At 36.6% G+C, this 17,855-nt stretch overlaps 1 protein-coding gene across 2 annotated transcripts; it reads left to right on the top strand.

The window, feature by feature from the left end:
• The first annotated feature begins 2,295 nt into the window (after positions 1-2,295).
• LOC132185296 (LEAF RUST 10 DISEASE-RESISTANCE LOCUS RECEPTOR-LIKE PROTEIN KINASE-like 2.1) lies at positions 2,296-16,638 on the top strand. Of its 2 annotated transcripts, XM_088518101.1 has the most exons (3): positions 2,296-3,062; positions 4,165-4,203; positions 15,503-16,638. In XM_088518101.1, the coding sequence occupies exons 1-3, from the start codon at positions 2,297-2,299 to the stop codon at positions 16,630-16,632; spliced, it is 1,935 nt and encodes a 644-aa protein (XP_088374227.1). In that variant the 5' UTR covers position 2,296; the 3' UTR covers positions 16,633-16,638. The 2 variants fall into 2 exon arrangements, with proteins under 2 accessions (XP_088374227.1, XP_088374226.1); XM_088518100.1 differs by lacking the exons at positions 2,296-3,062; positions 4,165-4,203 and adding an exon at positions 7,095-7,951.
• Positions 16,639-17,855: the final 1,217 nt, after the last annotated feature.

Here is a 17,855-nt window from a genome sequence, read left to right on the forward strand (position 1 = left end):
TTAACATATAATTTAAAATATTTAAATAATGTAATATTATATTAATTTTAATCATAAAAGAAATATTATTTATTTTATTTAAAATTGAGAGAATGTTATTCTCATTAATCCTATAGAAGCCGTCGTGACAAAAAAAAATAATAATAATTAAAAAAGTTGACGATTTATTCTTGAAATTCTTTCTATCCAAAAATGTACAAACCGCGTCCACTATTCATAAAAGATTCCTTCCCTACATACAGCACCAAAATCCTTCTTGGTCCAAATGGAGTTGTTGAGTTATTAGAATTCAGAAACTTTTTCTAACATCATAAATCAAATATAAATCTATCTTAAGTATAACGACTTAGACCCTAGAGTATGAGTTAGAAATTCTATCATATCTTTGAGAATCAGTAAGATGTGAAAAATACAGAAAAAGCAAAAACAAGTAATCACATAATACAACGATTTATGTGGTTCAGAACTACGTCTATAGAGTTTCAGCAATGTTTTATTATTTTTTGAGAAACAATATAAAAGACATCAATTACATCCATACAAAACCCGGCCTAAAGTCTTAAGCAACTATAAATATGACCCCCAATTACTCCGGCTTAGGCCGATTATAATATATTAAGAGCCTATTTGTGATTGCGTTTGAAAAATATAACTTTTTGTTAAAAAGAGCTTTTGGGCAAATTCATTTTTAAGCTTTTGCCAAAAGTGCGTTTTGATCATTTTTAGGCTATTTGGACCCTTAAAAGCACTTTTAATTTTTTTACCTAACGAGTACATTTTTTTTTTTTTTTTTTCAAACGGACTTGTTAAGTGTTGAAAGGACTTTTAGGTCCCTCAAAAGCAATCCTAAACAGGACCTAAGCCTAACAAAAAATTCCATTTAAACTGTGACGCTTTCAATGTCAGATACAAATCAAACTTCACATAGCCTAACACTATGTGCTTTAATTGTTCCACAAATTCAATGAAAAATAAGGATTTCTTGTAATTCTTAAGGCTTGCCACTATGCAATCCATTTTAAGATTAAAAAAATAAAAAAAATAAAAAAATAAAAAAATTGTAGAAACTAGTTTCTTCAGCCAATCATTCCAAGAGGTGTTTCAAACAACCCTCAAAGTTCTTGAGGTAATAAGCCATTCCTATAAGAGATTTAAGGGTGGTCGGCTTTGGGGTTTGTCGAACCCTTCAAAATCTTTTACATAGGTTCTATCACCTGCAAAACTTTTAAAGAGGTAACCAACCATATTCTCATGACTCATGAGAGAATAAGAGTTTCGAAGGATAATGTTCCGACCAAATCCAAAGCATTTGGTAGTGATTTGATCATCTCTCAACCATTTCTTAAGGTTTTGGTGTGGTTTACTAGAGGGAGCCAACTTTGAATTTGAGGCGACCAAGGGTCAAAATTTTTTTGGGGAGGAACCAATTGGCAAAAAATATCTTATATTTTTTTGTTTTGTAATTTTTGTTTTTTTCTTTTTTTTTGGGGTGGGGGTTAGGGCCACTGCCGGTCCTCCCCCCTAAATTTGTCTCTGGCCACCCAACTCCAACTAGCCTTCAATTAGGGGTTGTCCGGCCACCATCTTTGATGGTTGGATGAAGAAATATTTGTTTGCAATCATTTTTTTCGCCTCAAGATAATTGAAGTTGCAAACTTTTTGACCAATAATTTTAAATAAACCATCAAGAGTTTAACAATGGTAGGCCAGGGGTGGAACCATCTTGGGTCCCCTAAAGGCAGAACCCATAAGGTGGTCTCCAAAAAAATTAATTTTTTTTTAAAAAAACATATATATAGTTTTATAAAATAAGTCTTTAAAAATTAATTTTTATCTACTCAAATATTTTTTTAGAAGTTTTGTCCTTTCAAACTAAAAGTTCCAAATCTGCCGCCGGATAGGCCGCGTGTATACTATGTTAAGAGCAAGTGCACAAACAACATATACCCACACATTTTAATATATATGTCATTGAACCACTTGTTAAAATGTTTTCGAAATTAATTTAAGGCAAAAAAAAAAAAAAAAACACTTCTACTACTCATAAAAGATTCATTCCTTCATCTGTGGTAGCAAAATACGTTTTGGTCAAAACGGGGTTGCAGACTTACAAGAGTTCAGAAAGTTTTTCTAACATCATAAATTAATCAAAATAAAGTTATCTTAACTCAAACCACTCAGACCCTAGACTATGTAGTCTATGTGCTATAATTAAATTAATCTCTCTCTCTCTCTCTCTCTCTCTATATATATATGAGTTTACCCACTTCAAGAGAAGAGCCAACATTTGTTTACAATGTCACACCCTTTAAGCTTTCTCCTCCTTATTCTCTCCCTCTTCTTCTTCAACTCCATATTCACCAATTCTACTTCTTTTTCACCACTATGCGCTCGGAACCATTGCGGCGACGTTGGGATCCTCTACCCCTTTTGGTTGTATGGCGACAACACCACCTCCGATAAATCATATTGCGGCTACAAGGGCTTTGGTCTCACGTGCTCGTCCGCCGACGAGAAACCTATACTTGCTTTGCCCGACGACACATACTACGTAACCGAAATAGATTATATTCACAACACCCTCACCCTCGTCGACATCGATGCCGCAAACCAATCGTGTCCGAGGGTGCGTCACAACGTCACTCTCGACACGCTCCCATTGAATTTTTCTACTTCGGATTTGAACCTCAGTTTTTACTTTAATTGTAGTCCCTTGTACCCAACATCCGTGCCTCCCATCGGGTGCTTGGAGGGGTATAATGCGAATTACTCGTCGTTTGTTTTTGTCGAGGGGGAGGAGACGGCGGGGTTCGAATGGGCAAATATTTGCAAGGAGAAGGTGGTGGCCACGGTGATGAGGACGGAGATTGATACTCGCAATTTGAGTAGTGGGGGGTTTGTTGGGGCTATAAAGAATGGATTTGTGCTTGATTGGAAGCCGCTTAAGGATTGTGGTGCCTGTGAGAGCTCCGGTGGGTATTGTGGGTACAACAACACAGGCGTGGAGGACAAGTTCTTGTGCTTTTGCAGGGATGGCAGCATCAATGGTGAACGTTGCAAAGGTACGTATATCTCTCGGATTGACCAGACTTTTTTTATTTTTTTTGTTTTGTTGTGGGGGAGGGGTTATGACAGTAAAAGAAAAGAAGAGAAAGTCAAATTAATGACATGAATAGTTGATTAATCGAGCTGCCTAATCTGATGTTAGACCCGGCCACTTGAATTGTTAAGAATTCAAAGGCGTGATTACATGGCCTACCTTGTTCTCATGTGGGACCTACGTGCATTCTAATTTATGCCAATATGAAATGTTCACTGATTGTGGATTACGTGGAATGTATTTTCTCTAATGACTTAAATTTTCTCCAAATCAGTTTAGAGAAAATATCCTTCAATCCATTTAAAATATAATTGTTTATAAACATTTAAAACACACATTAAATTCTTAATATCATTAATAGCAATTTACTAACTTAGACTAAGGTTTTAAATGTTTATAAATACTTTGCACTATTTTAAATGGATTTGGGAATATTTCTTCCAGACTAGTTTGGAGGAGATTTATATCATTTCTCTAATTGTTAAAATTGTAGGTTTTGTAAATTCTAAAATTTTATTTTAATCAAATATGGTAATTATGCAGCATCATTTATTTAGAGTCAATATGTTTTAGCAAACTTATGATAAAATGAACTGGAGAAGATTATGTTCCATTTTAGCCTAGGGGACTTGACCACCTCCAATCTAAGCTCTAGGGTTGTTGATTGCCTCTTTAAAGAAGTGTTTATTTTAAATGAACGATTAAGATTTTAAGAATTGCAGGCCCTTTATCTTAAGAGGTACTTGTCAACCACGGTTAAACCTATCTTATTTTTTATTTTTTTTTCTTTTTTCTTTTGTAAGTTTGGCAAATTAGTTGTAAAATTTTTTTTTGAGGGTAGCTACATTACTCTCAAAACTCTTTTGAGAGAGTGTGACTAACCACCTATAAAAGCCTTTGTAGGTGGTTTGACTGCTCCGAGGAGAATTAAGCCTTTCAAAAGTTTTGAAGTGTGATGGTAAAAAAATGAATTTAATAGTGGTCAACATTTCCCAAGCTAATGTTGGCCACTCCCTCGAAACTTTTAAGGGTGGTTTCCCACCTTATAAATTGGCTTGGGGGTTGTCCACCGTGCAGGGCCAAAAGTCTTGAGGGGGTGGTTGGTGGAAGAAATTCTTTTAAAATTTATTTTATAAATATAGAAGACATGACATATTCTTGTCGGTTCATTTAAAATAAGTTGTCTAGTTTGAGCAATTACAGGCTCTACAATTATTTAGAATTAAAAATCCGGAACTGGGATTTCAAGTTGCCTTGGATGTTCAAATGGTAGATTTTTCTTAGCACAACAAGCCCTTAGACGTTTTGTCTTCTTCATGTATTTCGTTTTCTCTGTTCTTTTGTTTTGAACTCTGCATATATAATATATTTCGTCTTTATTTTCATTGCTATGGAAAGCTTTTGCATTTATTTTTTCTATATTAATTATTACTCATAGCTGGAAAACTATGTGGATTCAAAGTTCACAGAATATAGAGTAAGCGAAAAGATGTGTATATATATATGTGATATTAATTATATATTAAGGGCATGGAAGTTGAGTTTTTCTGCACTTATTGAAAGAAGTAAGCAAGTAGCCAAGTAGTTGCTTTTAGAAGTGAGTTTGGCTTTCTCGAAAGGCGAACAGTACTTATAATATATGCATTTTAAGTAGTGTATTTGTTAAATAAACAAGTTTTGTCTGAAGACAACGTATTTAAATCAGAAAAAATTGTCAGTTGGTCCCTAAAAACTATTGAGAAACATAAAGCAAACCCCAATTGGCTTCTGCTTCTTTTGCTCAATGAACATTAATTGGATCGTTCTTTCGCAACTATTGTCCATCTCAAACCTTCGCTCCACTCATCTTGCCTTCAAAATTTTCACCTTTCTAACTCTCTCTTGCCAACCAACAAACACTTTATTCTTTATATAAACTCGCTCCAAGATTTCTAGGCTGGCTCTTGTACCTAAGACCAATACCTTCATTCCTTTGTTATTATTTTTTGAATGATATATTTTCATTGATATAACAATTAAATGGGCAAAATGTTCTCTCAATACAATGTCAAAGATATAATTTGAAATTTTCACAATCTAAATACTATCATCTATAACGCATACAATAGCCTCTTGGGTTATTACAAAACACTATTTTTGAATATCACCGTCCCCATCAATTTCAGATCTGCAGCAAATTCTGACAAATCACTTCTCTAGTTGCTGCTCGGTCATTGATTTCTAACATTTCTCATCTCTGCTACAAGTGTATTTCCAAACGCAATTTCCCTTTATTACCTTTACCACAGTGACAATTTTTCTATATGCTTGAAAACTCCTCCGCATCAGTCAAAGATTTACTACTAGAAAAGAATTAGAAGAAAACAAAAGACTGACCAGAAACTTAATACCGTTACTCTTAAGGATTCGTATAAACAAAACCATAGAAAACGACTAAACTTTCGGCCCGTAGATTGCTACTGAAATTACATCTAGAGACAAGAAAACAAACTAAAAAACGAAACACAAAGAAATAGAAAAATACATGAGAAAATAAAACAGAAATAAAACCCACAGAACATAAAACATTGACGGATGGTAGGGAGGTGCGTGTCATGCTGAGTTTGGCGTAAGAAATTAGATTTATCTTCAAAAGATTTTGATCTGAGAATCTTGACAAATCCACTAGTGAGAGACACAATAGAGATGGTGGAGCGACATCATCGTACGTCAACCTTCATTAGTATTTAACCAGCAGCTTTGGTTGGGCTTAGATGATGTAAAAAAATTACAGCATAGATTCTCTAATTTTCTCTAATTTTTTCAATGGTCTAAGTTTAACTTTATTTTGTCTGTCCTCATAAAAATCTTAAAACTACATCAGCTAATCTAAATCCCTTCTATACTTTTTCTAAGGCTACGTATGCAGCCTACTAAAAACAAAAGGCTACGTATATATGTGTCTATATATATATATAGACACATAACCTCGAACCCACATGACCAAAGCGATTACTAGCTAGGTTGAAAGTAATTTTTGTATGTTTGATTGTCTGACTCCTGTGACCTTGTTGGTTCTATAGTAGTCAAGATCCTAATTACTTCTATTCAAGAACTTGAAAGCAAAAAAATAAAAAACTTGAAAGCAATTATAATTAATTAAATGTCACTGATCAATTAATTGCATAGGTGACTTTGGGTAGTTGCTAAATGCATTTGGATCCTCTCCAATCCAAATGGATTGGATGGGAGCCGGTTCTAGTTAAAATAGGGGTAAAATTGTTCATTTTTTTTTTGGGACAATTCTATCCTATGCTAAAGAGAACCGGTTCCCCTCCATTTGGAGGGAAGAGGATCCCAGTCCTTGCTAAATGGTGTCAGTACTTTAATTAAAATTAGAGGGATTTTGATGAGATATAACTCTCAACAATTCTCATGATGGAGACCGGAGACAGTTCCTACATATATATTTATATTATAAATAGTTTGATTTCTTCTAGTTAGGCTAGTCGGTGCAATTTTGCTCGAGAATAAAATAGTTGTGCAGAAATGATTTGCAAAAGGGTTTTTAGTCTTTTGCTTTGATTTGTTTTTATGGTCTTATCCATCGATATCTGAAATGTGGAAAGAAAGCAATAGAAAAGAAAAGGTTGAACAGCGAAAATTCTGTCCTTTATTTGTGTATTGGAATATATATACAGAAAAGGAAATTGTATGGTGCTTTCGTAACCTCACCTTCGCCATCTTCTAAAGACGTCTGTCGCCCGCCAACTTGGCTTCCACCAAATTTTCTCAAGAGGAAATTGTAGGAAAGTCAATAGCCGCGTCTCGTCGTCTCTTTCTGATACGAGAATTCTAACAAATTAATTAATTTAACAATCATACCTTTCTCAGTCAAAGTTAAAATAAATGGGCAACATGTAAATTGGTAATATGACAAAACCCGCCCATCTCTGATCCCTCACACCATTCAACATATATTATACATTTCCTCCAATTCCAAACCCATCTCTGATCACTTGATCTTCTAAACGATGGATTTCCATCTCTCTCTTTCTTCCATCATCATCATACAGCTGTTCCTCTCCTTCTTCTTAACAATACTACCGCCATCTTACTGCCAGGAAGATGATCCTGCTTTTGTGGTGTGCAACCGTACATATACCTGTGGAGGCATCAGCATTCCGTTCCCTTTCTGGGGAGGTAGCCGACCTGAATATTGCGGTCATCCAGGGTACAACCTCATCTGCCTCAACAATGAAAACCCGGTTATCGAATTTGAAGGAATACAATTCCACGTTCTAAACATCAACTCATCATCTCAAACCTTTACCATTGCAAGGTCGGACAACAGCTGGGATGGTCCTTGTCCTCCACCTCCAGAGCTGATAAATACCACCTTGGTTTACACTTTGTTTGATTACGCTTCAACCAATCAAAACATAACTATATTCTACGGCTGCCATGCTCTTCAAGTCAACATACCAGGCCCAAATAGATTTAATTGCAGCGAAGGAGTTGGTTCCGATGAGAAAAATGATTCTTTTTACTTGGTAGACCAATCCCCCTTGAGCGTCCAATTCCATGAACGACTTCAAAGCAATTGCGACATCAATATCAAGGTTCCGATTCTCCAGAGTAGTGCTATTGATCTTCTTCACGACCCTCAGGGTGGAGCCCCGGCAGTTCGTCAAGCAATGGATAAAGGTTTTGAGGTGGAATACAGCAATCCATTGGCGACTTTCTGTAGGGCGTGTGAGGATTCAGGTGGGGTATGTGGTGGTTCTAACTCCACGGGGGCGTTGGTCTGCTATTGCCGTGACCAACGGCAATCTAATTATACATGTCCGATTCCAACGCACGTTACGAACGGTATGCTATGCTCTCTTCTCTTCTCACTTTTCACTTTCTTGGATTAGGCTTTTTTCCGTTTAACTAATTTGGGTTGAATTAATGAGGTTCAAGGCTAGAAGCCTTGAACCAGTAAAAAAGATAATTAATTTACTACCATTCTACCAAGTTAATCATCCCCTATTCAACAAACATGCATTAATTGATCCTACACAGGATAGATAAAAGATAATGGGAGAAATAACAATGGAGCTGAATATGAGAGATGGTTCATAAACTGGACTCACAATGACATTAGGAGTATGTTTGGCAGACAATACTGCAGAACAGGTCATGTTTGGTGAGGAAAAAAATTAGTGTAATAATTAGTATAGAAAAATAAAAAAGTAGTATTGAAAAATGGAAAAATTTTGATTTGTAGTAATTTTTTTTATTTAAATAATAATAAAAAATAAATGAAGCTTAAGCCTTAGAAGATACTACAAAATATTAAAAAAAATATTAATATTTCTCCCTCACTTCTAATGGCCAATGGCATAGAGGCCAATGGCTTGGGTTGGTTGGACTTCAATGTTTCTCCATCACTTCTAAAGGCCAATGGCATCATCCAAATGGGATATACCGAAGGCATTTTCTTTTTTTAGGAATAATTCCACGTCACTCTGAACTCACAAATCCACTCGACTCTATCTATTGGCCTGGTGGGTCTGTTTTTTGGGAGAGGAAAAGGGAGAAGACCATCTCTTTTCTCCTCTTTTTTTTTTGGAAGAAATACTTTTATTTATGCTTTCTTTTGTTTTTTATGTATAATTTTTTTCTTAGCTTTCTTTTTTGGATCCATTTTCTTCACTTAAAACCTCATACACTCCTCCTACCCAAACCCCCATCTCGAGAAGGATTGCATATCCCATTGGCCTTTGGACACTTTGAGTTCTGAAGATCTTTCTATAATTGATTGGATTAAATTTATTATTAGACCTTCTTTTTTTATGAATAAGCGACTTTATTAGCAAACAAATCAATCAACAAAGTAACACCAAATACAAGCCTTTTCCAAAAGGCTGAAAACTCGACCTCACAGAGGCCTACCCCAACCAACTAAAACCAGAAAACAATCTGCAGAAGAAAATACAGACAGCAAACAAAAAACCAAACTACAAAAAACCACCAAGCCTCACCAACAAAGAAGCCCTCTACAAACCACACTAGCATTGCAGCTATTCCAAGAATAAATCTGCAGGTAAATTCCACAGAGCAGCTAAAAAGCAAATTCTCTCTGGTTTTAGGAAACTTCCCCTTCTCAGCAATTCTTGTTCTCACTTCCAAGAAAACTTTGCTCAAAATCTGTTCCTCAGAAATAGGTTGACCAGAGTGTTTTATTTCATTTCTAGTGCACCACAAATTGTAGATAACAGATCCTAACACAAGGCGGCAGAGCACCACTTTTCACTCCACATAGAGGCCAATTGCAAACACCACTTCCAACTTTTTGCTTCCCTTATTCTTGACCAAAATTTGGCAGACTAAAAACTCAGTCATCCATCAATGTTCTGCTTCTCTCAAAACAATTCCCCCTAAATCTTTTTCAAGGGAGAGAGCTGGGAGGGAGAAGTAGAAGAGGATTCTCTCTTCTTTCTCTCCCTTTTCTAGGAAAATGGTCCTTTCCACTTCAAACCCCTCCATTTTCTCCTGTTAGTGCATTTAGAAGGGTAGTGTTGTCCAAAAATTTTAACCTCAAAAAAATTTGGACAATTTGAAAGAGGGGAAAAGGCCCCCTTTTATCCTCTAGTGCAAAATGAAGTGCCTAAGTGTCATTAGGTGAGTGGTGAGGGCATTTTGTAAATATGTGTAGAAGGTGTGAGGCCCACTAAGAGATATTTTTTCCCACACTATATATCTTATAATTTCAGTCCCTCTCAAGTAGCATTGTCTTTGTCTTTTGAATGATAAGAGAATGCTACGACTTGAGAATGTTGCATAATGCTAGCACTAGTTTTAGTTGATTTACATTAAGCTCCCTTTAGGTTATTTGGAGTATAATTAACTTTCGTCTGTCAGATATATGTGGAGTTATCTTCACAGATCTTTGTTAAACACTATTGAGATTTCGAACTATTAAGGACATTCATACTTTTAACAATATTTTAGTGAGCCAATAATATAGTATGTTGAGATAGCACTCAGCCTAAAAGCTTTACCCTATGAGTTTGAACTCAACTATGCTATATTAACCACTTACACTTCTTACATCTTTTCAATATTATACTCACACGTGTATACTCAACAATCTCCTCCTCATGTATGGTTGTAAGCTATGTTGGTTTTGTCCACGTCACACACTTTTGTCCTCGTTCCAGCAACTTTGATACCACTTATTAAGGAGATTGATATTTTGAGGAATCTTTTTTTCGAAACCCATATTATAGCATGTTGAGACAGCACTCAACGCAAAAGTTTAGGCCTATGTGTTTGGACGCAATCATGCTATATTAATCACTCACACATCTTACGTATATATATTTAGCTATATATGTTCATCTTTTAGTTAAATGTTATACAATGCGAGCACTAGTTTTAGCTGATTTAAATTCAGCTCCCTTTTGTTATTTGAAATAGAATTAACTTTCTTATTATGAATCTTTTTGAGATATATGTGGAGTTATCTTCACATACCTTTGTTAAATACTATTGAGATTTCAAATTATTAAGGAGATTGATATCTTTGAGAGTCTTTTAGTAAAACAATAATATAGTATGTTGAGACATCACTCAATCCAAAAGCTTAAGCCTATGGGTTTTGACTTAACTAGGCTATATTAAGTACTCGCACTTCTTACATCTTTCCGATGTTACAATCACACATGTATACTCAATGATCCCACCCCCACCCCCACCCCCCCCCCCCCCCCCCCATGTGTGTTGTGAGCTATGTGATTTTTACCTGCGTCACGCACTTTTGTCCTTGCTCCATCAGATCTGATACCACTTGTAAGGAGATTGATACTTTGGGGAGTCTTTTTATAAAAACCTATATTATAGTATGGTGAGACATCATTCAACCCCAAGAGCTTAGGCTTAAGGGTTTGGATGCAATCATGTTATATTAATTACTACTCACACTTCTTACATATTTCTAATGCGGGATTGTATCATTTTACACTCACACATGTATAACGCAAATCATGTCAATTTGGTTGTGTTTGTCTTTCACTTAAATGTTTTATTATTTCAACTAAAACTAAGATTTCTCTACAACTTTACATGCAGCTAAGTTCGGATGGAAAGTAAAGACAATTGTCGCATTAGGTAAGATACTTCTTCAATTGAATTTCTTGTTGATATTAACGTTAAGATGCTTGCTTGAATAGCTTACATGAATTATTAATGCATCTAAGGTAATTTGTCGTATCTTCAACGCATAAATAGCAGCTCCCTTTTTGTTATGGTTAGTAAGGAATATAGCATGCGTTATTTAATTGGAGTATTGTAGGAGTTTATCCCCAGTTGAGAGTCTTACAAGAGTTTATCTCCTTTAATTAGTCGGTGTCGATAGGAGTCATCTCTCCAAGTAGTCCAAGGAGTTTGTCTCTTATCTCCTACTTCTTAGAGAAGAAGTAGTCTACGTTTGATTTTTAGTCAGAGTAGGTTAGTTCCTCTATTTAAAGGGGACGTTTCTTCAATAAAAAGCATGCAGAAATTTATCCCTCAAACATACTGTTTGAAAGAGGCTGAGGATAGCTTTAATATCCTTACGGTAGTTTTCAATAAAACTAGCAACTATAGGCAAGCATAAAAACCGAGATCCCGCTTCTTATCACAATTTGGCATCAGAGCTAAATTCTTCATCAATGGCGGACCCGAGAATAGATCGGATGGAACATCAACTCTCTAGCCTCACAGCTATGATCGAAGGCTTGATCAAGAAAACGGATGAACAGTCAAAGAAGACAAATTGAAAGCTGGAAGAAAACACGGCCAAAGTAGACAGTTTATTGTCTAAAGATAGTAATGGGACTAGAGAGAGCTCCAATAGCAAAACCCGGGACAAAAATCATTCGGGTTCCTTTGGTTAGATGGGGCAAAAGGAGACGAGGCTAGACTTCCCAAAGTACAGCGGAACGGATGACCCCACGGGGTGGATTAGTAGGGTTCGCACAATTGTTTGAATTCAAGCATACGGAGAACAAGGATAAATTACCCATGGTAGCTTACCATCTAGAAGGTGAGGCACAAATGTGGTATCACCTATTTAGAGATAGTGAAAAAATTCTGAACTGGGAGTCTATGAAGGCTAGCCTCCATACACGTCATGGCCCAACCATATTTGAAGATCACTTTGGGGACCTCACCAAGTTGCAGCAAACATATTCAATAATGGAGTATCAATACCAATTTGAGCAACTCCTCAGCCGAGTAGGGAAACTCTCCACCCAACATTAAGTGGGTGTTTTGTGAGTGGGCTAAAGGCGAACCTAAGAACGGAGGTGTAGGCGGCGCGACCTGTAACGATGACAAATGCAATTGGGTTAGCCTGATTGTACGAAGCACACAATTGGCGCATAAAGCAAACGAGTTCAGAGGACCGACGTGCAACCCAGAGGGAATTGACACCACCCCTTCCTTCCTTAAATCTGGCCCATCCCAAAAATCCAGCTATTCAAAGATTATCTCCGGCAGAGATCCAAGACCGAAGAGTCCATAGGCTATGCTTCAATTGCAACGATAAATTCGTCCCTAGCCATAGATGCAAAAAACATTTCATGATTGAAGGGGTATACATAGAAGAAGATGATGAATAGGAAGAGGAATACACATGTATCACACAGAGAGAAGAAGAAAACCAAGTGATTTCTTTACATGCTCTCATGAGAACGCAAACAATTTGGACGATGTGGGTGAGAGGAACATTGGGTAGGCAAGGGTTGATAATGTGGATGGACTCCGGGAGCACACACAATTTTCTGAGCTCTCGTATAGCGGTACAACTCAGTCTAAAACCCACTCCAACAGGATTGTTAAGAGTGACGGTGGTGAACAGACAGCAGCTGAACAGCACTGGTCAGTGCGCTGAAATACTCCTCTGGCTTCAAGGTGAGACATTTGTAATAGATTTTTCATGCTATCTCTAGAAGTCTGTGAAGTGGATTTAAGGACACAGTGGCTACACACCTTAGAGCCGATTTTTTGGGATTTTTCCAACTTACTCATGAGGTTTTCATGGAAGGGAAGGGAGATTGAGCTAAGGGGTATGAAGTGTCCATTAAACCGTATAGTAGCAGACAAAACTATGGGAAAGGATGCAGAACTTGGTTAAAAAAATTTGGGAAGGTGAAGCAACTGGGCCTTGGAGTTATAGATCCTATTTAATCTTCTTCAAATATCAGATTTATTTATGGGCACAATCTCCCTTAACGAATGCTATAATCCATGAGATGCACATCGGTTCACATGAAGGGTTCCATAAAATGTGGCATAGACTGAAGTCTGTTTTCTATTGGCAATGCGTATGTGCCCAAATAAAGGCTTATTTGAGGGAGTGTGATGTGTGCCAGAGAAACAAGGTTGAATTGACCTTGCCTGTCAGATTGCTGCAGCCCCTTCCCATTCGAACTGCTATTTGGATTGATATTTCCATGGATTTTGTGGAAGGTTTACCTCATTCCCAGTGAAAGTCAGTTATTTTTTGTGGTGGTGGATCAGCTATCTAAATACGCACACTTTGTAGCCTTCAAACATCCAAACTTAGCAGCCACAATGGCTTTGAAATTATTTGAGCATATTTTCAAAATCCACAGGATGCCTACTTCCATCGTCTGTGACAAAGATCCTACATTTCACCAGCAATTTTTGGAAGAAACTCTCTCACTAGCAAGGAACTTGGTTTAATTTTAGTTTTGCTTATCTTCCACAAACGGATGGTCAAACAGAGGTGGTCAATAGAACATTAGAGATGTATTTAAGATGTGTCACATGGGACAAACCCAAGGAGTGGTTAAAGTTGTTGCCATGGGTGGAGTATACTTATAATACAAGTTGTCACTCAAGTACAAGGAAGACACCACTTGAGGGGATATATGGATGACCTCCTCCAACACTTCTCTCTTACATTCCGGGAGTAGCAAGAGTTGAGTTAGTAGAGCAAGACCTTTTGGAACGTGATCAGGTACTACGTCAAGTTAAACTAAAGATCAACCAAGCTCAGAATCGTATGAAGCAAGTCTATGATAAAGGCCACAAAGAACGGGTATTCTTCCCAGGTGACCTCATGTATGTAAAGCTACATCCCTATCGACAACATTTTGGTGGAGAGAAGGGTGAACATGAAGTTGGGTGCTAAGTATTTTGGTCCTTATCAAGTAGTGGAACGGGTAGGTGAGGTGGCTTATCGCCTAGAGTTACCCACCGGGTCTAAGGTACATCCAGTATTTCATGTTTCATTACTCAAGAAGAAGTTGGGCCAAGGAGTAATCCCAAGCACCTCATTCCCTAAGATTCCATACACAGATCATGTTCTACAACTACAGGCTATATTGGATTTTAGGTGCAAAGATCGCAACAAAGAAGCTTTGATTCATTTGCATGTATTTAACCCCGCAAATACTACGTTGGAGTGCGTGTCCACAATGCAACATCAATTTTCAGAACTCGCCCTTGACGACAAGGGCATTTTTAAGGGAGGGGGAATGTAATGGTATTAAGTTAGTAGGGAATATAGCATGCGTTATTTAATTGGTGTCTTGTAGGAGTTTATCTCCAGTTGAGAGTCTTATAGGAGTTTATCTCCTTTAGTCGGTGTCGATAGGAGTCATCTCCAAGTAGTCTGAGTTTGTCTCTTATCTTCTACTCTTCAGAGAAGTAGTAGTCTATGTTTGATCTCTAGTCAGAGCAAGTTAGTTGCTCTATTTAAAGGGGACGTTTATTCAAGGAAAACCATGCATAAATTTATCCCTCAAACTTATTGTTTGAAAGAGGCTGAGGATACCTCTAATATCCTTACGCTAGTTTTCATTAAGACTAGCAACCATAGGCAAGCATAAGATCCGAGATCCTGCTTCTTATCCTATCGATAGGCGACTCAAGAGGTCGGTTACAAATTCTCGTAACACCTTTTCACTACTTCCGTGGGGTATGGCTATTTATCAAATCCTTGAGTATTATTTCATGTAATGATATAAGGTTCTACTATCAGTTTTGGTAATCGCTGCATTGGCATCAACTTGGAGTATTATTTAATGCAATAAAAGAATGAATATATTTCTATATTAAAATTAAAACCCTCTTATTTTAACTTTTTGACTTAGCTTTTAACTTATATTGAGCCGTCTTATGACATTGTTTTTGTCCTAATGACTTGCAATAGATAATTTTTCATAATTTATGATTTTCCTTAGAGGCCCACTGTTTGTGTATCAATCAGAAGTTAACTCTTTTATTCTGCTTGAGGTATTGGATGCTAGGTCATCCTTATAATTCGCTTCTTTAGTTTTAGTTCAGAACACCCTCAATAGCTAGTTTGAATTACTTTGGTTTATGCACCACTTAATTTCATAATTTTCTATTATTTGATTACAGGCCCTTTATTGATTGGAATTGGAGTTCTGATGGTTGCAAGATGCTGCTTCAAGAGAAAGTTCTTATCAAGTAAAATAGTTTTTTTTTGGAAGAAGGAAAGTCAAAACCACAAGAGTGTCGAGGCATTTTTAAAGAACAATGGCCCTCTTGCCATTAGAAGATACAATTATTCAGATATCAAAAAAATGACCAACTTCTTCAGAAATAAATTAGGCGAAGGAGGATTTGGTGGTGTCTACAAGGGAAAGTTACAAGATGGTTCTCTTGTGGCAGTGAAGGTTTTGAAAGAATCAAGAGGTAATGGAGAGGAGTTCATTAACGAGGTTGCAAGCATTAGTAGGACATCTCATGTCAACATTGTCACTCTTTTGGGCTTTTGCTTTGAGGGTTCTAAACGAGCTCTTATCTATGAGTTTATGCCTAATGGATCACTCGAGAAGTTTATATACAAAGAAAATCCCTCCGAGGCTGGTTGTCGATTAGAATGGGAGACTACATATAAGATTGCACTTGGCATTGCTCATGGACTAGATTACTTACATAAAGGTTGCAACACACGAATCTTGCATTTTGACATAAAACCTCACAACATTCTTTTAGATGAGAATTTTTGTCCAAAAATTTCTGATTTTGGCCTTGCAAAAATATGCGCTAAAGAAGAGAGTATCATATCCATGTTAGGTGCAAGAGGAACTGCAGGATATGTGGCACCAGAACTTATTTGTAGAAATATTGGGAGAGTCTCTCACAAGTCAGATGTCTATAGCTATGGAATGATGGTTTCAGAAATGGTTGGGGGGAGAAAGAATATTGATATTGGGGTTGATCATACTAGTGAATTATATTTTCCACATTGGATTTACAAGCGTCTAGAACTAGATGAAGAACTGGGATTGGAGGGCCTTATGAAGGAAGAGGACAAAGAAACTGCAAAGAAACTGATAATAGTGAGTTTGTGGTGTATACAGACTGAACCTTTAAACCGACCACCAATGAACAGAGTTGTGGATATGTTGAAAGGAAGCCTCGATTCCTTACATATCCCACCCAAGCCATTCTTGTCTTCCCCGCCAAGGTCACCCACATATCAATCAACTACAATGGAGTCATCGATCATGGATCATTCTTAAATGTACTAAAATGCATCTTTTCTTAAAAGAGAAATCTTAGTGCTAGATAATAACTGAGAATCTTCATGAATTGTATCAATTATTAGCTTGTTAATACGCCTTACTATTAAAGACAACTAAATTTGATTGCCTAAACTATATATGTCATAGCATTCCTCATGAATTTACAGTGAATAGTGAAGCTTAGCTTAACTACAGGAACTCATTACAAAGTGGCAAAAAATTACAGGCAAAGCATAAGCTTTGTATTACAAGTTTCTCGGGACAGCGCCATCCTTGTTGAGAAGGGGTAATATCTCGGGAAAACTATATATGATAGTTATGAGATAATAAAACATTAGTTTTCTGCATTAAAACTCTTAGGCGATTGCCGCTGGAAGTACACCCCTTTCCTTCAACAAAACGATATTTTTATGGTGTATAAACAGATACAACACCTCTTTCAAACCTTTATCAAATTGCACGTTTATTTCTGCTCAATAAAAACTAGCTCATGTCGTATTCAACTGTGAAGTTTACTTACTAAGTCTTTAGACTTATGCGATTATTACATCTTGTAGGAAACCTCTTCTTGGAAGAGAGGAGTGGTGAGGTTGCCATTACGGAATTCTTTAAGATAGAGATCTTCACATTGTTACCATGTTTGATCAACTTATTATTTCTATTAGTTGCTCCAAGTCTAAATTTCGAAGATAATATATGCTTCCTTTATGGTTATTAGAATACTCAGATTTATTTCACATTCCTATGCATTAACTTTGATGATACTTAGAGGGGCGGTTTCCTAGTTAGCTATATTGGGGTAATTGACAGTAACACTACCAGACTGGTCAACGCAAGATTTGGGGGCGTGACATGATGACGCACTTGGTACTTGGCATCAAAGTTCAAAGCGATCATGATCGTTCGATCTAGTGGTTTGATTTGAACCATAGGATTTTTTTAAGGTAAATCATATAGTAGGATTTATTGGACCGTTAATAAAGTCAATTGTGAGACCAAATTAAGTTTAATCTAATAGTTAAGATTAAGTAATCATTACTAACAATTACGATCTAATGGTTATAATTGAATCATCCTTGATAGTATTTTACTCTAATGGTCAGAATTAAGTATTTGTTGAAATGTGATGATCAAATATAATGAAATTAAGACAAGATTTGTTAATGTTAGTTAGTAGTTTATGACTATTGGATTAACGTTATATGGCTATTGGATTTACA

This window comes from Corylus avellana, chromosome 7 (assembly GCF_965113065.1).
Source record: "Corylus avellana chromosome 7, dhCorAvel1.hap1.2, whole genome shotgun sequence".
In the NCBI taxonomy this organism is placed as follows: Eukaryota; Viridiplantae; Streptophyta; class Magnoliopsida; order Fagales; family Betulaceae; genus Corylus; species Corylus avellana.